General features: G+C 38.8%; 1 protein-coding gene across 1 annotated transcript in view; it reads right to left on the bottom strand.

Annotated features, from left to right (window-relative positions):
* gabra1 (gamma-aminobutyric acid (GABA) A receptor, alpha 1) overlaps positions 1 to 20,211 on the bottom strand; it is a 96,167-nt gene that overhangs the window by 46,107 nt on the left and 29,849 nt on the right. The window contains exons 4-5 of the mRNA XM_031898734.1: positions 4,805 to 4,872; positions 2,331 to 2,551 (exon numbers count right to left, since the gene is read on the bottom strand). Of these exons, the coding sequence (XP_031754594.1) occupies positions 2,331 to 2,551; positions 4,805 to 4,872 (289 nt within the window). The remainder of the gene's footprint in view (positions 1 to 2,330; positions 2,552 to 4,804; positions 4,873 to 20,211) is intronic.

Raw genomic sequence — 20,211 nt, 5'->3', positions numbered from 1 at the left:
ACTGTAGGCTGCCTGTGTGTGCACACAGCATAGGGCAAGCAGAGTATGGCACACACAGGCAGGGTAGGGAAGGCAGAGTATGGCACACACAGGCAGAGTAGGGCAGGCAGAGTATGGCACACACAGGCCAAGTTTGGCACAAACCAGCCAAGAATGGCACACACAGTGAAAGTATGGCACGCAGGCAGGGTAGGGCAGGCAGAGTATGGCACACACAGGCAGGGTAGGGAAGGCAGAGTATGGCACACACAGGCAGGGTAGGGCAGGCAGAGTATGGCACACACAGGCCAAGTATGGCACAAACCAGCCAAGAATGGCACACACAGTAAAAGTATGGCACGCAGGCAGGGTAGGGCAGGCAGAGTATGGCACACACAGGCAGGGTAGGGCAGGCAGAGTATGGCACACACAGGCAGGGTAGGGAAGGCAGAGTATAGCAGGTTTTTGCTGTACTACAACCATTAATATGGGTATGATCATGTGATAACATGGGTGTGGTTTCAAGTGGGTGTGGTTTCAAAAAGGGGAGTGGTCAAAACTGGCTTCCATTATCGGCCCTCCACCACGTAGGTCGGAAAAATTCCGGCCCTCGGTACAACAGAAGTTGGACAGCACTGACCTACACTATACACTATACACTATATTAATAATATCCAATTTGTGGGTATGATTATTAAGGCAAGCTTTGTATCACCCCAAAATGGGGGACCTGAAGTACATGCCCATGCACAGGCTACACAATTAGATGGTGAGGAGGGAGGGGAGTGAGAAGTGTTGTGATATTTGGAAAGTACTGAATGGAAAGTGAAAGTAATTGTCTGCCACACATTTATATCTAAGGCATGGAGGAGGAGCAGGCAATATATGATTGACAGCTTGGATTTTTACATAGTTTTCTAATGGGTATGAATGTGCTAATAAAAAAAAGGTTGGTTTTATACTTTGTTTTAAAAGGACTTTCATTATGCAACCTTTTAATAAGTTATCGCATTTATCACTGACTTTTGATATTTGGACTGTGCTGAGCAGTTGAAGTCAATTCTTTTCCAGGTGGTAAAGTTTAGTGGTGACAATGAACTACAGATATTGCACCTGTTATCCAGAATCCTTAGGGCCTGGGGTTTTCCAGATAAGGGATCTTTCTGTAATTTAGATCTCCATACCTTCACTCTACTAAAAAATCATTTAAACATTAAATAAACCCAACAGAATGTGTTAGTATCCAATAAGAATGAATTATATCTTAGTTGGATCAAGTACAGGTACTGTTTTATTATTACAGAGAAAAGGAAATCATTTAACCATTAAATAAACCCAATAGGGCTGTTCTGCCCCCAATAAGGGGTAATTATATCTTAGTTGGGATCAAGTACAGGTACTGTTTTATTATTACAGAGAAAAGGGAATCATTTAACCATTAAATAAACCCAATAGGGCTGTTCTGTCCCCAATAAGGGGTAATTATATCTTAGTTGGGATCAAGTACAGGAACTGTTTTATTATTACAGAGAAAAGGGAATCATTTAACCATTAAATAAACCCAATAGGGCTGTTCTGCCCCCAATAAGGGGTAATTATATCTTAGTTGGGATCAAGTACAGGTACTGTTTTATTATTACAGAGAAAAGGGAATCATTTAACCATTAAATAAACCCAATAGGGCTGTTCTGCCCCCAATAAGGGGTAATTATATCTTAGTTGGGATCAAGTACAGGTACTGTTTTATTATTACAGAGAAAAGGGAAACCATTTAAAAAAATTAAATTATTTGATTAAAGAGTCCATTGGAGATGGGCAACCTGTAATTTGGAGTTTTCTGGATAATGGGTTTATGGATAATGGATTCTATACCTGCCTACTGCCTTATAATTACAGCTAACAAACAAATCAATCAAAAATAAAGAACACTCTGGGGAACAGAGTTTCTGCTCTTCTCGGTTCTACAATGGGTTTCTGGATAGTAGATCACTTGTACATTTTGCTTTTAATGGGTCTTTCAGTGGGACACCTTGCCTTTGAATGTTCCAAGCTCATTCTTTGCCAGTGTAGTGATTTCTATTGTTAGAATTTCATGGCCCCCTTAACCGTCCAACATTTTCGTCATATTAAGGATATTACTGTATGAAAAAAAAATATTCTATAAGCTGTAGAAACCAAAGGAATAATAGGTACAGAAGTTTAATTGTCCAATAAGTATCTTCATTATTTCTCAAATAAAACACATTGTGAAATAAGAACACTTATATTCTTAGATATTCTTGCAATACCATATAAACATTACATAAGCCAAACACTGTGCTGAGCACAATGCTGTACATTTGCCTACTTACCGCATCGTATACAAAAGAGTCCCATCCTCTGTTATTCGTAGCAGTTTGTTTGGCATGGTCATGTTGTGAGCCACCGATTTTTTTCCATTGTGAAAAAAGGTGTCTGGTGTCCATATTTTACTGGCCATTAAGTTGTTAAGTCGGAGAACAGTCATGGGTCCCTTGAATTTCAATCTTTCATCCCTCCATCCTTGACGGAAAAATACATCGATTGTGTATTCCTAAGTCCAAAGGGACAGCCAAACTGATTAAATACTGGATGCGTGTGTTTTAGCAAGAAAAATGACATTTTTATCCACATGAAAGCTGTTTAACATTTAGTTGATCCAGATGAAGGTGAATAAACTATGTGACATTATCTCCTAGATTAACTCCTATTTGTTTCAAGGGGAATATGTATTAATTGTACAGGTATTGGACTTGTTATCCAGAATGCTTGGGACCTGAGGCATTCCGGTTAAGGGGTCTTTCCATAACTTGGATCTCCATACCTTAAGGGAGTCATTTACTTTTTCTTCAGATTTTTTTTTAGCACTAAAAGTCAGAAAAAGAGTTGTGAATGTTTTTTAGAAAAATGCTTGCATTTTTGGGTTACTGGGAACTAATTGTGCTGAAGCTTTTTCACCTTGCCCAGCCCCAGTAGTTGCTGCCATAGGAACTTTACTAATGGAAATGAATAGCTGGAAAACGGAAATTTCTCTGTCATAATAAAACATTAACTTGTACTTGTACTAAGATATAATGAGTCCTTATTGGAGGCAAAACAATCCTATTGGGTTTAATTTATGTTTAAACGATTTTTTCGCGGACTTAGAAGCCTATTTATCAAATGGTGAGTTCTAACTTTCACTTTGATAAAAAGGCTTCTAAAAATCTTATAGAAAAGCATAGGAAATGAGTTTTAATGCTTTAAATTCTAAACTCACATTTTGATAAATCTGTCCTTAATTATTGTGCATGTTGGAGTCTATTACCCTTACAGACCTATCACTTCATTCTCTGAGATTGCCAAGTTCAAAACGATTGCCTGGATTTCTGCCTGGTTTTCAAAAACCCAGGCAATTATGCCCAAGCTGCATAGTAACCCTGTCCATGACTCTGTAACTCTACCCCAATACATCATAGCCCAGTCTTAATATGTAATGACTTTGTCACTGAAATGACTCCATCCCTGGCATCACTGGTCCCGCCCCTAATATTATGACATGCCTTTTTGCCCAGTTTTAACTATAGGCTAAGGTGGCAACCCTAATCCCAAGCCCCAGTACAGTTATCACTTGCTGAGGTCAAAGTATTGATCTTATTGCTGACCCACCTCTGTTAAAGGTAATATATCACATGCCAATGTTTATACCTTATTATCATAAAGCTCTAAACCTTGTTAGACTCTACTTACAGTATGGGTAAGAATTTATATAGTCATCATAATAACTTTTAAGTTCACCTTAACATTTATTTCTGAATAGTGATGAGCGAATCTGTTCCTTTTCTCTTCGCCGGAAAATTTGCGAATCTTTCAAAAGTTCTGCAAAGCGGCGAAAAATTAGCGAAACAGCAAAAATGTCATGCGACAAAAAAAAATTGTCACCCGTGGCTATTATTTTATCGCGTGGCTATTGTTTCATCGCCCGTGGCTATTATTTTGTCGCGCGGCTATTGTTTCGTCACCCACGGCTATTATTTTGTCGCACGGCTATTCTTTTGTCACCCGCGGCTATTATTTTGTCACGCGGCTATTGTTTCATCGCCCGTGGCTATTATTTTGTCGCACGGCTATTGTTTCGTCACCCACGGCTATTATTTTGTCGCATGGCTATTCTTTTGTCACCCGCGGCTATTATTTTATCGCACGGCTATTGTTTCATCGCCCGCGGCTATTATTTTGTCGCGTGGCTATTGTTTCGTCACCCACGGCTATTATTTTGTCGCACAGCTATTCTTTTGTCACCCGTGGCTATTATTTTATCGTGCGGCTATTGTTTCATCGCCCGCGGTTATTATTTTGTCGTGCGGTTATTGTTTCGTCACCCATGGCTATTATTTTGTCGCACGGCTATTCTTTTGTCACCCGCGACATTGTCATCCATGCCTGGCGAAACATTTCACCCATCACTATTTCTGAATATCTGAGTGAACTTCAGTTCCGAAATGATCAGTCACCTAATAGAAAGAGGACATCATCCACAGGTTTGTTGTTACCATAAAATAATAATTATTGTTTGTCATCCTATCTGTGAGTAACATTTCTAATACATTATTCTAATCACTTTTTTTAGAACACTGCAAATATAGGTCAACCGTTGCACATAAAAAAAAAAAAAGAACAGGGATAATAAGTTGTTCAGAAGCTTGTGAAATTAGTCATTCGTAAGGCTATTAACATATGCAAATATGCCATATTTATTTATTATGATGTGCACAAACCTTGATGTTATATTCCACTACCGATGAAAGCAAAAATGCATACGACTTACCATATCATGATCAGAGACAGGTCCAAAGCTGGTGACAAAGATATCCGTGTTCACTTCTGTTACACGCTCTGTTGAAGCAGGAAATTAGGATGTTCAGTGTCTACTAAGTGTCTTCGTTAGATCTACCCATCTCTGTTTTAGCCCCAAAATGGAAAATATATTGGATGTGATTAGCAATATTTCATAGTAGTTATTCTTTTTTATTTGTCATCATTTGAATCCAATCTATAAGTGTCATTTAGCCATACCATACATGGTTTCCTATGGTGAACAGAGCTGGATACTTTCTATTCCCACATTAGAGATATACAATTTTTTTTCTTTGTTTTGCTTATGAAAAGTTACATTAAGGGGTATATTTATCATGCTGTGTAAGAAGTTAAGTAAAACATTACCGGTGATGTTGCTCATAACAGCCAATCAGATGCTTTGCTTTGATTTTCTAACTGTTGAAATCTAATTGCTGATTGGTTGCCCTGGGCAACATCACTGGTAATGCTTCACTCCACTTTTTGCACAGCCTGATAAATATACCCCTTAGTGCATCATCATGTATTCTAATTGCGATTTCTCTTTAATTTGGATTCACATAACATGGTACATAAGAACCAGTGCACCAGAATTTATGAATGATCAGCTTATCTGACAGGCATAAAGTCACTTTCTTGATGTTTTGATGATTCCCAAGAACACTTAAACTTAGTTTCTTAGCTACAGAACAGAAGACACTGAGCATGTGCAGTGCCACTGGCACTCAAAAGGAAGCCTAACACGTACCCAGATGTGGACAAATTTGAAGGCTCCTAACTTTAGCTTCTTGACCAAATCCAAGAGCACACTGAGGATGTGCAAAGTTTTTGACATTTGAAAGATGGCCTAACAAGATCAGGGACTGTAGAACCTTTAAGCATGTACATTTAGTTCAATATACTGAACATTATACAGTGGTGTGAAAAACTATTTGCCCCCTTCCTGATTTCTTATTCTTTTGCATGTTTGTCACACAAAATGTTTCTGATCATCAAACACATTTAACTATTAGTCAAAGATAACACAAGTAAACACAAAATGCAGTTTTTAAATGAGGGTTTTTATTATTTAGGGAGAAAAAAAATCCAAACCTACATGGCCCTGTGTGAAAAAGTAATTGCCCCCTGAACCTAATAACTGGTTGGGCCACCCTTAGCAGCAATAACTGCAATCAAGCGTTTGCGATAACTTGCAACAAGTCTTTTACAGCGCTCTGGAGGAATTTTGGCCCACTCATCTTTGCAGAATTGTTGTAATTCAGCTTTATTTGAGGGTTTTCTAGCATGAACCGCCTTTTTAAGGTCATGCCACAACATCTCAATAGGATTCAGGTCAGGACTTTGACTAGGCCACTCCAAAGTCTTCATTTTGTTTTTCTTCAGCCATTCAGAGGTGGATTTGCTGGTGTGTTTTGGGTCATTGTCCTGCTGCAGCACCCAAGATCGCTTCAGCTTGAGTTGACGAACAGATGGCCGGACATTCTCCTTCAGGATTTTTTGGTAGACAGTAGAATTCATGGTTCCATCTATCACAGCAAGCCATCCAGGTCCTGAAGCAGCAAAACAACCCCAGACCATCACACTACCACCACCATATTTTACTATTGGTATGATGTTCTTTTTCTGAAATGCTGTGTTACTTTTACGCCAGATGTAACGGGACACGCACCTTCCAAAAAGTTCAACTTTTGTCTCGTCGGTCCACAAGGTATTTTCTCAAAAGTCTTGGCAATCATTGAGATGTTTTTTAGCAAAATTGAGATGAGCCATAATGTTCTTTTTGCTTAAAAGTGGTTTGCGCCTTGGAAATCTGCCATGCAGGCCGTTTTTGCCCAGTCTCTTTCTTATGGTGGAGTCGTGAACACTGACCTTAATTGAGGCAAGTGAGGCCTGCAGTTCTTTAGATGTTGTCCTGGGGTCTTTTGTGGCCCCTCGGATGAGTTGTCTCTACGCTCTTGGGGTAATTTTGGTCGGCCGGCCACTCCTGGGAAGGTTCACCACTGTTCCATGTTTTTGCCATTTGTGGATAATGGCTCTCACTGTGGTTCGCTGGAGTCCCAAAGCTTTAGAAATGGCTTTATAACCTTTACCAGACTGATAGATCTCAATTACTTTTGTTCTCATTTGTTCCTGAATTTCTTTGGATCTTTGCATGATGTCTAGCTTTTGAGGTGCTTTTGGTCTACTTCTCTGTGTCAGGTAGCTCCTATTTAAGTGATTTCTTGATTGAAACAGGTGTGGCAGTAATCAGGCCTGGGGGTGACTACAGAAATTGATATTGAAATTGAAAATTGAAATTGATAAACCACAGTTAAGTTATTTTTTAACAAGGGGGGCAATCACTTTTTCACACAGGGCCATGTAGATTTGGAGTTTTTTTTCTCCCTTAATAACGTAAACCTTCATTTAAAAACTGCATTTTGTGTTCAATTATGTTATCTTTGACTAATAGTTAACGGTTTTTGATGAGCAGAAACATTTAAGTGTGACAAACATGCAAAAGAATAAGAAATCAGGAAGGGGGCAAATAGTTTTTCACACCACTGTATAATACTGCATCTTTTGTTTAGGCTTAGATTATCTTTTATAGGGTTATTTCCTTGTCTCTGGCACTGGGAAACACAAGTTGTTCTGCATCTCTGGCAGACTAGGCCATACAAATCTGTTGCCATACCTTAGCATTTCTATGAAGACAATAATTAGGGCTAACAAATAAGTTTCATCTTGCTTTGATGAACTGGGGATGGTGTCCACCTTGATGTGCAAATATATGTGGTGCCCTACTGTCATTGTTCCACAAAAACTTGCCACCAAGCCAATAACTCAAAAAGGAGTACCTGCTTTGAGGCCTCTGGGAGCAACATCAAAGGAGGTGGCAAGCATCCTGTTGCTAGTGAGCCACTGGGAGGGACCATTTTTCTAGGTAGGATAAAATTAGATGTATTTATTTATAACTTTACTCCGTCCCAGAACAAATGGATATTGGTAGGTACGGATGTTGCTTGATGCCCTTTTCCCAAGTCCTAATGAGGCTGGAATCCAAACCGTGAATAAATAAAGGTGAAATTGGTAAAGCAGCTCACAAAGTTTGACAAATTCATTTCAATTCGATTCACTGAATCCCCTAAATCTTTTGTTTTTGCTACAGTGTTTGCCTTCCAGCCTCTCTTCTGTCAAATCTGGTCAGAAGGGAAACATTTCACGCCAGCTAAATCAACTATTATATTGTATTTTATATTTACTGTCGTTATAAAAAGTTTATGCCTGTTTTTATTGAACGACTACCGATAAAAAGATGTATTTCGGCAGTAGTGAAACACCAAAGGGGCGATGTTCAATTTGCAACACTGTGATAGAGGAGCACAGCATCTGTAAGCCTCTGTTAATAGTCTTCTTGCCCATCCAGAATGTACAATAGGGTCAATAGCTGTGGCTGCAATTACTCCAGTATATTCTCGCCAGTTTAGAAGTGGAGAAGACCTTTCAGAAGATTTACAGCAGAGCCCACTGTGGAAGATCTGTCACTCCCAGCACAGATTAGACTCTGTTAGTTGTCCAAATCACGGGACAGATTACTTTTTCAGTGTTTGTCAGGGCCAATTAACTTATCAGTCTAAACCCCAAACACTATAATTAATTCTGATTGAACAGAGCTGGAGCCACTTCCAATATCTAGTGATTTTGCCACATCTTTACTTGTCTTATTTTTCACAATGAGAGTAAAGCACAATTTACTTTACATGGGAGTTGTAGACATACACAGGAGCAACATGTCTGAATTGGATGTCTGGATGGACCAATAATTAGAGTTCTAACATTATTAACTTGACTGTGTTTTATACCGCTGACAGCCATTTCATTAACATAGCATTCATGGGAAGCAGATGTACCAAGCTGTATGTTTGATGGGCGGATAGGGAATAAACAGACTCCTTAAGCAGTGTAATAAAATTCTGTTGAGGGACAGATCTGATTTATTATAACAATTGCAAGCACTCAGGGGAACAATCTCATTTTATTACACAAAACCTTCAATCTATACCAGTGGTGACACTATTTTAGTGATGTGGAATCTACATTTAATAAAGTTATATCATCAGGGTCCACTACCTCAGGATTTACACTGTCATTGAGATCTTCATAACATATAGACATAAGAAGGCCCAAAGGAACTCAAACAAGAACTATTTCCTAACCAGATTAGTGCCTTAGATAATATAAAATATCATCCAACCTGTGTACTGTCACATTTACTCAATATAATAACAAAAAAACAGGCCCTAACCCATAAAAAAACAATGGGTACTTACCCCATATTCTATACTGACAGTGATAAAAACAACAGCATTTTCTAACCCTGATGCCTTCTTCCAGTATACAGCGCTGCCTATCAGGGTACATGGGGCTCCTGGATCATTAAATATACTTGAATACCCCAATACAGGTCATTGATTAAATGTAGACACTCCTTTCTGTCCCAATGCATTTTCCCCTCAAGAGGGGCTAGGATTAAATTATGCATGTAAAGTAAAGGGATGTATACTGGATCAGTATACTTGGGGTCCTTCATAAACATTATTATTTGTATATGTACCTTTACTGCTTTTTAAGTAGTGTAGATAGGAATCCTAAGTTTGTTTATAAATTAGAGGATACTTAATAGTGAGTATTGGCCCACTGAAATGTCTGTATAAATTTATTCATACAATACACAGTACAGGTATGGGACCCGTTATCCATAATGCTTTGGATCTAGAGTTTTCCGGGTAAGGGGTTTTGCTGTAATTTGTGAGATGGCCTTCCCGTAATTCGGAACTTTCTGGATAAAGGATTACCAGATAACAGATCCTATACCTGTATAACATATATGCTTGAATTGAAAGCCCTCTAGAGCTATAAGAGCAGGGGCTGCATGACAAGGGATCCGAATGACCAGCAGCCAGATTACACTGGTTTCTGATTGGCAGAATCAGGCACAATCTAAGTGAGAAGGAAAGAATTAAGGTAGGAGTAAGCTGGGCTGGGAGCGAAGGAAGAGAGGGATGTGATGTCAAAAAAAGAATCATTTACTTCCTTATCTTCTGAGCAGGTAGAAACTTCCCACCCTCCATCCCTCTTTTTGCATATTTTGCAAAAATGTCAGTATTTTACGTCTTTATGATCTCATATTATCTATTAATAACTGAATGTGGATGTTTTCATGAATGCATCGTTATATTGTGGTTTCTGTATAACTTAGAGAGTCAGCATTGTATTAATTTATGTTAACTATGATTGCTTGACTAGCATGAGGGTCACGAAGGAACTTTTTTCCTCTTGAGTTTTAATTGGCACAGGCTTCAGGTTGGAATTTTTGCCTTCCTCTGGATCAAAACAGGGGATATATGAAAATGTTTTATTTGTTACAGCAGCAGTAGGACCTTGCCAGAGTACTGCACAGAAAATTTTAGCAGAGGGAAGGAGAAAGGAGATTCTCTCCTGTGACTGTGCGGTCGGTTGATTGATACAGGCGCTACTACTGCTTGTGCTAGGTGACAGCCTGCTTGGATTTCCTATCATCGAGGCACTGTAAATTCAGGACCAGCAGCAGGGCTGCTGAACTTCTCTCATGGTGGGAGCAGAGTTTGGGGCCATCCTCTCTGTAGGTAGAGGCAGCCTAATACTCAATGGTGGATATAATGACATAGTGCTGATCTCAAGTCTTCAGTAAGGAACGTCAGAGCATAATAGCGATCTCTTATGGAATTTTGGCTTTGAATATTGCCTTGGGGTGAGGCTGGCAAGGTTCTATTTATTGCTAAAATGTGAATAAATGCTGTGGCCAATTTATCCCATCTCTGGGTGTTTTTATTAAGGTATGTAACAATGGGGTCAGTGGGTCGGCTCAAGGCAACGGGTCAGTTAAGGAGTCCCCTTGTCATGCACATTTTTTTATGCACTCATAAATATTTCAGAAAGAATATCTTTAGGTGTAGACCTTAAGAAGTATTGTTGAGTATTTATGTGTGTGAATTTATTTTCCAGCTTAACTTGCAGCTATCAGAAATGTTTTTCATTCATCTAGTCACATGGAGCACATTATTTTCTACATAAACATCAGCTCACTATTTTATGTCCATATTGGCAGAGCTGAATCAGAGAAGGTCACTAATTAAATTCATAAAGGCACCTATGCAGAAGATATATAGCCAGTCAGTGGGGGGTGTTCTGCCCAGTCAGTGCTATCACTGTTATTTTAGACAGCCGTTCCCTAAGTGCTGAAATTACGTTTGCCACAGCTTTAGCAGTGAAGATGCAGTATTATTTTGCAGCTCCAAAGTCAGCTGTCATAGTCCACTTGACAACATGTTAAGCATTTTATTTCAATGGCAAGACAGGCATGTATTCCCTTTACAATTCTCTGGCAGGTCAGATAAAGCCAAATAGTGATATTTTCAATGGTTTTTTTTTTTCTCTCCATGGGTTATTGCCATTCTGCTTTCGGAATTACATTCAGATGAGGTAGATACTACTGTGTCAAATATGAAACACAAAAAATAGTAGTGGAAATAGTAAGGGATACGCATTTTTTCTGAAATATACAGGTATATTGTATTATGGTATTGTGTTGTTTCATGGCTGGTAATTGATTTTAAAGCTATTGCTAAATTTAGTTGCAGCTGAAAGCAGTATCTGTCTGTCTCTGCACAGCTGGTTCTGAATAAATGCACCATGTACCAAATGAAACAATATACAGGTATGGGATCCCTTATCCGGAAACCCGCTGTCCAGAAAGTTCCAAATTATGGAAAGGCCATCTCCCATAGACTCCATTATAAGCAAATAATTCAAATTTTTAAAAATGATTTCCTTTTTCTCTGTAATAATAAAACAGTACCTTGTACTTGATTCCAACTAAGATATAATTACCCCTTATTGGGGGCAGAACAGCCCTATTGGGTTTATTTAATGGTTAAATGATTCCCTTTTCTCTGTAATAATAAAACAGTACCTTGTACTTGATCCCAACTAAGATATAATTACCCCTTATTGGGGCAGAACAGCCCTATTGGGTTTATTTAATGGTTAAATGATTCCCTTTTCTCTGTAATAATAAAACAGTACCTGTACTTGATCCCAACTAAGATATAATTACCCCTTATTGGGGGCAGAACAGCCCTATTGGGTTTATTTAATGGTTAAATGATTCCCTTTTCTCTGTAATAATAAAACAGTACCTGTACTTGATCCCAACTAAGATATAATTACCCCTTATTGGGGGCAGAACAGCCCTATTGGGTTTATTTAATGGTTAAATGATTCCCTTTTCTGTGTAATAATAGAACAGTACCTGTACTTGATCCCAACTAAGATATAATTACCCCTTATTGGGGGCAGAACAGCCCTATTGGGTTTATTTAATGGTTAAATGATTCCCTTTTCTCTGTAATAATAAAACTGTACCTTGTACTTGATTCCAACTAAGGTATAATCAGTAACGGAACATTTAAACAGGTTAAGTAAAAAATCTTTTAAAACAAACTAAAGTCAATTTTAAAAATTGTATATTGGAAGTTGCTTAGAATGACATTCTTATTCATTAAAAATGTTACTTTTGGGTATTGGGTCTGGGCCGCTGGGGCCCATCGGGTTTTTTCCCGGTGTCCCAGCAGCCTGGTCCGACCCTGTGTGTAAGGCAACATCACTGCTGATTTTGCCAATATCAGCCAATCAGCAAATAGGTTTGAACATTCACCTACAAGAAAACTAAAGCAAAGATCGGATTGGTGGCTAGGGGCAACATTACCGGTTATGTTGGCTTACACACTATACTAATATCATTTTTCTTTTTTAAAATTTTGAATTATTTACCTTCTTTTCTGACCCCGACAGTCAAAAACCCTTTGCTCTGTGAGGCTACCATTTTATTGTTGTTACTTTTTATTACTTATCTTCCTATGCAGGGCCTGCCCTATTTATATTGCCATCTCTCATTTAAACCACTGCCTGGTTGCTAAGTTACGTAAAAACCAAGCAACCAGATAACTGCTTAAATACCAAACTGGAGGGCTGCTAAACAAAAAGCTAAATAACTGAAAAACCATAAAAAAATGAAGACAAATTGCAAATTTTCAAAATAGCAATGTTTAGCTCATATTAAAAGTTAAATTAGCTCTCTAAGATTAAACTACATCTTTAAGATTAAAGTATAACAGCAGCTCAATAAGCACCAAGTTAAAATGTGATTATTTCTGGTGTACTATCTGAAAGTAACTGGAAGCAAAGTGTTTAGAAAGTGTACTACCCCTCTACCCCTTTAAACACAGCCAATATGAAATGACTTCTGGCACTTATAGGGTGCAGTCTGCTTCTCTTTTGAAGCTTTCTGATAAGGTCCATTCTGGGACTTTTTTGATACAATTAATAGAAACAGGGGCTAAAATGATAATTAGATAGTATGAACATCAGTGTGGCAAAAATGTATTTCAACAACAATCAGTGCATGATAGTTCCCCTTTAAAGCATAAAAATAATAAATGTGTGTATTATTTATCAGTTTACCAACCTTACATTTTTAGAATTAGAAAAAAGAAGGAGAGAGGACTTTAGCCACGCTGGGTTTCATTGCGGCACAGGCTATAGATGGATTGAGATTTATAGAGTTAATGGCGACCTTCTTTTCAAAATCCAATCAAAAACAATGAAAAGCAAAAGATGACAGCTCTGACACGGCTCTGTGATTCAGAGCTGTCATCTTCAGAATGAATGAAGTGACTTTGAGAGCAAGTACCTTTAATGAATGGAATTTTTGCACAAACTTTGCACAACCGCAACTGCACGTGTGGTAAGTGAATGACCCCTAAAGTTAACTGCATTTACAATCATCTTATGATCGAATCTGCGAAAAATCTGTAAAATAAAGGTTTTCACGTGACTTTTTTGGACGCGCACAACTTTTTTTCCGCAGCAAAAATTTTCGCCCGTTTCTTGAAAAAATCCACCAATGCCGATTTCCCTCTAAATAACAAGGCCTGACAGCCTAAAAGGGGGTTGAAGTCTGGACCAAGGAGGAAGCTGTATTCAGTAAGTCCGATTATCGGTATCTAAGAGTATCCAAAGTCATATTCAGACAAAAGATGGAGGCAGACAGCAACGTAGTCAGGAACAAAGCAGGAAATCAGGAACCAGTAGATCAAGCAAAAATAGTCCTTTAAACTCAACCAGAAACTTCACAGGTAAAGTCCCATATTGGGGCATTGAACCCGGGTCTTCGGCATCCATTTATTTAGAATTTTTGCAACGAGCTGCTAAGTGATTATGTTGCATGGTGACAGTGCACCGGCAGGATGTTGTGGCCATGGGCACCACAATCTTTAGATGGAAGCAAAGCCCTCAAAACCAGAGCACTCCTTACGCTAAAGACACCTATGAACTGAAGACACAATTTTGTTCAAACTGGCCAAATGAATGGAAAGTATTGTGCTTTAGGAATAGAGCTTTACAAAGCAAAGCGTCAACATTAACCAAAGGAAAAAAACAACATTGAGGAGATGGTGTATATTACATTATCATTATGACAAAATTTGTATGTAAAAGGAGGTGAGGGTGAAATTATTATTTGGGGAGACAACAAATCAATGGAAGTGCTTATAAATAAATACATATATATATATATGTGTATTGTATATAGCGCATCACAGACAGGTATTCAATATAATAAATGAACATATTCAGGCACAGTTATACCTGCTAAGTGCTAAGAGACACAAGAGCATGCAACCAAAGTGATATATGGCAGCTAGTCTCCCTTTGGGGAGGCTAAGCCTCCCTAACCCTTCAATATTCTCTGTCTATAATGCGTGACACATAAAAGAGTGAATAATTATGATAGATAAGTACAATCTATTTTAAAGGGCCTTGCTCGCATTAGTGCAGACATTAGTTTTGCATAAATATCAGAGCTTGTGCAGGACCTTGACTTCTGCATGAACTGCCGATGTTAGATAACCACTTAACCACTAGAACCAACAAAAGGTCATTTCAGCTGTTTCATACAATTCTGCCATTCACTGCCATATAGAATGCTCCGAATAAAACTTCTGTCTGTATTTTGAAACCCTGGACCAAGACTGTGGACCAAGACACTGAACTACGACCCCCTAGGCCCCCAATTTAGCAATATATACTTAGTGCTAGAGATGTAGCGAACTGTTCGCCGGAGAACTAATTCGCACGAAAATCGGGTGTTTGCAAGTTCGCGAACTTTTAGCGATGTTCGCAATTTTGGGTTCGCTTTAGCTGGAGCCAAATTTTGACCTCTCACCCCAGAGCCAGCACATACATGGCAGCCAATCAGGCAGCTCTCCCTCCTGGACCACCCCTGGACCACTCCCTTCTATATATAAACCGAAGCCCAGCAGCCATTTTACATGCATGTGTGTGCTTGATGAGTTAGCATAGGGAGAGAGCTCATAGGGAGAGAGCTGTGCAGGGATTTGAGGGACAGTTTAGGTAGCTTTGCTGACTAGTAATCTACCTTCTACTCTGTATGTAGCTGCTGTGGGCAGCTGTCCTGCTGATCTCATCTGCTGTAACCCAATAGTCCTTGTAAGGACTGCTTTTATTTTCTGATTACTGTTACTCTTCTTTTCATTGTGTACTGCAGCTCCGTCTGTGTGTGTTGGAGACAGGTGTGCTGCTCCTAGTAGTGCAGTAAGCATCAACCACACATTCACATCTTTTTTTTTATTTGTGTTTTTTTACTTTGTTACTGTAATTTATAGAGCCCAGTGCTATTAGTCTAGCTGTGTTGGGGACTGGTTTGCTGCTCCTAGTAGTTCTACCCCAGCACCAACCAGAGATCACTTTTTTTTTATTATTAATTTTTTTTTTTTTAATTTAACTTACTGTTCTTTAACGTGTCCAGTGCTGTTTGCTGTTATTCATAGTAGTGCACCAAACACTTTACACATAGTAGTGACATTGCATTGCAATAAAATCACCTGAGCGATGTTTTTCCACCAGCAATAATATATTCCGTATCCACTACTGCAGCGCTGTAACCTTTACACGACTTGATTGGCATGTAGACGCCGGACGTTTTAAAGCAGTTTATTACACAAGTTTAGAAATGTAATGTGATTTCTGCCCTTTACAGCACAAAACGCAACGCTGTGTCAACAACGTATTTTTCAGAGAAATTTTTGCCCTTGATCCCCCTCCTGCATGCCACTGTCCAGGTCGTGGAACCCTTTAAACAACTTTAAAATCAGTTTTCTGGCCAGAAATGGCTTTTCTAGTTTTTAAAGTTCGCCTTCTCATTGAAGTCTATGGGGTTCGCAAAGTTTGCAAAAGTTCGCACTTTTTGGCGGAAGTTTGCGAACGGGTTCGCAAACTTTTTTTGTGAGGTTCGCTACATCTCTGCTTAGTGCCAGGTATGAATTTCCAGAGCTACGGTGGCGATAAAAGGGCTGACATTATTGACCCCTGGTTTGGTATTGGCTTTATCTTTGACAGCTTAGGAAATGCCATCGTGCAAGGATCATATCAGCCCATTGAGGTGGTTCTCTCTCAACAAGTCTGTATTTTTAATCTAATGTGGGCCCTGAATGCCTAAATCAAGCAAAAAACACAAAAACACACATCCATCAAGGTCAACCTTTTTTTCTAAATGAAACCTGCCCAACTGCTAGTTGAAAAACCCTATCTGAAACCTCTCTAATTTGCCTCAGAGGGGAAAAAGTTCCATCCTGACTCCAAAGATAGCAATCAGACAACTCCCTGAATCATCTATCTATCAATTTATCTGTCCATCCATCTATCATATGTGCCAATTCAACTGATTCAAGTAAAGAATTCCACAACTTTCCGCATCTGCGTGACTACACTTTTCTGCTAATTCCATCGGTTTGTTTATAATAGATTGAAGAGCAAGGCAGTGTTTTATACTCACTGGGACTTGAGTAAACAATACATTTACTGTAGCATGTAATTACTTATTGTATTTTGTAAATGCCTGCCCACCACACTAAACTAAATCTTATCTTCCTTAATATAATCTATACAATTGCTTCACTCTATTTAGGCATAAGTACGGAGAGGCTTTAGAAGACACAGTTCACTAGTGCAAGACGCCAGTGAGCAGAGGTGCCTATCGGAAGAGAAGGGCTGCAAGTTTGTATAAGCCAGGCATTTGATTTTATCTATGCCCTGTTAGGTATTAAATTGAATTGCAACAGGTTATCCTGCATAGGGTGCCTTATTTTCCTACATTTATGTAATTACTTACCATAGTGCTGTCCAAATGATTACATGTAGCGGGACAGTTAAGGTGCCCATACACTATAAGATCCGATCGCTTGGCGATGTCGCCAAGCGAGCGGATCTTCACCCGATATCCCCACCTACGGGTGGGCGATATCGAGTAGCAAGTAACTTAAAAAAAAATAATCAGATCGTTTGGCCCTGGGGCCAAACAATCGGATTACATTTGCGGCCATGGGGCAGTCGGTTCGGGGACCGCATCAACGAGCCGATGCAGTCCCCGATCCGACTGGATTTTCTGACCTGGCCGATTGATATCTGGCCAATTTCAGGCCAGATATTGGTCGGCCAGGCCGCTCGGTTCTGCCCATACACGGGCCGATTAGCTGCCGAATCGGTCCAAAAATTATTTTATAATTATAATTCCTTATAAAATATTACATGTAAAACAATGACTAAAGGAGAAGGAAAAAGGGACTGATTTAGACCCTAACATATTGGTGCTACCCAAAGAAATACACTGGCCCGAGAAACTTTGAGAAACAGAACGCCCTACCTCTTATTTATTTCCTTATCCAGGTAAATTTTACTCTGCAGGGACCACACAAAGCCGTGGGTAATATGGCAATGCTGCACTCAGTTATTTCATCCAGGCCCAGCACTGGCTGGGGAAAAAACTTTGCTGAAGTGTTTCTAACATAATGGCACCCAACCCCCAAATCGGCTTTTCCTTTAACTCTACCCCCCAAACAATGAAGGTCTCTATAAAAATATATAGTGTAAAACAACTCAAATGTAAACCCTGCTTCATCTAATTAAACCATTTTCAGAAAAATATGTTTTTTAGTAGTACAGGTATGGGATCCCTTATCCGGAAACCCGTTATCCAGAAAGCTCCGAATTACAGAAAGGCCATCTCCCAATTATAAGCAAATAATTTTAATTTTTAAAAATGATTTCCCTTTTCTCTGTAATTATAAAACAGAACCTTGTACTTGATCCCAACTAAGATATAATTACCCCTTATTGGGGGCAGAACAGTCCTATTGGGTTTATTTAATGGTTAAATGATTCCCTTTTCTCTGTAATAATAAAACAGTACCTGTACTTGATCCCAACTAAGATATAATTACCCCTTATTGGGGGCAGAACAGCCCTATTGGGTTTATTTAATGGTTAAATGATTCCCTTTTCTCTGTAATAATAAAACAGTACCTGTACTTGATCCCAACTAAGATATAATTACCCCTTATTGGGGGCAGAACAGCCCTATTGGGTTTATTTAATGGTTAAATGATTCCCTTTTCTCTGTAATAATAAAACAGTACCTGTACTTGATCCCAACTAAGATATAATTAATCCTTATTGGGGGCAAAACAAGCCTATTAAGTTTATTCGATATTTATATGATTTTAGCAGATTTTAGTTACAGAGATCCAAATTATGGAAAGATCCCTTATCCGGAAAACTCCAGGTCCCAAGCATTCTGGATAACAGGTCCCATACCTCCTATATGCCATTGGATACTCCTAAATAGAAAACTGCCATTTTAAGAATAAATAAATATATATTAATATATATATATATATATATATATATATATATATATATATATATATATATATATATATATATATATATACTGTATATATTGATATATTGATATATATTATATTTTGGTTAAGTATTCCTTATGGGGGAATATACATAGCAGGTTTTTATGATGTCCAGGAATCATTTTGACCCATTGTTCCAAGTAGATTTCCTCCAGGTTGTCTCTTGCTTCAGTTTATTTAGGAGACTCCACCAGATTCTCCCTGTATTCAGCACCTTCCTTCTGTTTTTTACAAGATGCTCAGTCCCTGCTGATGAAAAGCAGCTCAGCCCCCTCAGCATGACACTACCATCACTGTACTTCACTGTAGCAGGGGGAAAAACAGATGGAAAAAGTAAAAGAGCTTGGATGTGCTGTGCAAGGCTAATGTTCCACAGCGATCCAGCTGCAATTTGGAAAAGGTTTAGTAGTGAAATGAGACCAAGACAGAGATTTCTGTCAAACAACCTATAACTGCAGCAGAATATGATGGTGGCAGTATCACATTGTGGGGGCTGATTTTCACTCCCAGGGATTTTTGATAAAATAGAAGCTAAAATAATGTAAATTACTGCAAAAGAGACGATTCTCCAGGAATGAATCTTGGTTCATCTTTCAGCAGGGCAATGATCCTAATCACTGGGCCAAAGTAACACTGGGGATGCTTAAGAAAAACAAAGTAAATGTCCCCAAATGGCCAAAGCCTTGATCGCAATAGAACTGCAAACTGCTTTATATAAACATTCAGCATATAAACATGTAAGAGCTCATTTACATCCATAAGTGCAACGGGCAAATTGATGTTTTCACTTGTTACCAGTTGTACCTGACACCACTTTCATTAAAGCTATTCTCATCAAAATGCGCTTTTTATACCGCATAGTTGCGCCCAGTTCTTGGTGCTCAGTCCTTCCTGCCTTCCATTCCTAAATAAACATGTAACACTGCGTCTGTGGACATAAATGAGCCCTGAAGCATTATATAAACATTAAGGGCATTGAAGCCTACTCCGATGAACCCTAGCAACACAGAGCAAATCTTCCTGAAAGATCAAACAATACTTACATATAATTTGCTTTATTGGTGCTATAACCATACCCAGATGTGAGATAGTGTGGTTAAATATGGAACTGATTTATGGTGGCCATACACTTGTTTTCTAGGTCTTCAGATGGCATATCTTTCACCAATATTGCAGCATACAGGGGCCAATAAGCTGCCAATTTAGTCCTGAAGGACCTTTATCGACCCTGTGTTTGCCCACTTTCAATCTGTGAGTATGTCCAGGTTTTTTTTGTTTTTTTTTCAAACAACCAGACATATTGGGTTTTACTTTTCCCCTGCCAAAAAATAAAAAGCTTGGCAGGTTTCAGTTGCCGAGCCTTTTATTTTTCGTTGGGGAAAAGAAAAACCCGATTCCTCCTGTTCGGATGAAGGCTCAAACGTTCATAAATGCGCCCCTTAGACTCACTATTGGATAAGCCTGCTGAACAGGAACTTACCAGTGACTTGGCCTTTATAGTCCAAAACATGAAGAAAAT

The sequence above is a fragment of the Xenopus tropicalis genome, chromosome 3 (genome assembly GCF_000004195.4).
Source record: "Xenopus tropicalis strain Nigerian chromosome 3, UCB_Xtro_10.0, whole genome shotgun sequence".
In the NCBI taxonomy this organism is placed as follows: domain Eukaryota; kingdom Metazoa; phylum Chordata; class Amphibia; order Anura; family Pipidae; genus Xenopus; species Xenopus tropicalis.
The sequence above is the reverse complement of the archived record's forward strand: the minus strand, read 5'-3'. Positions and strand labels throughout refer to the sequence as shown.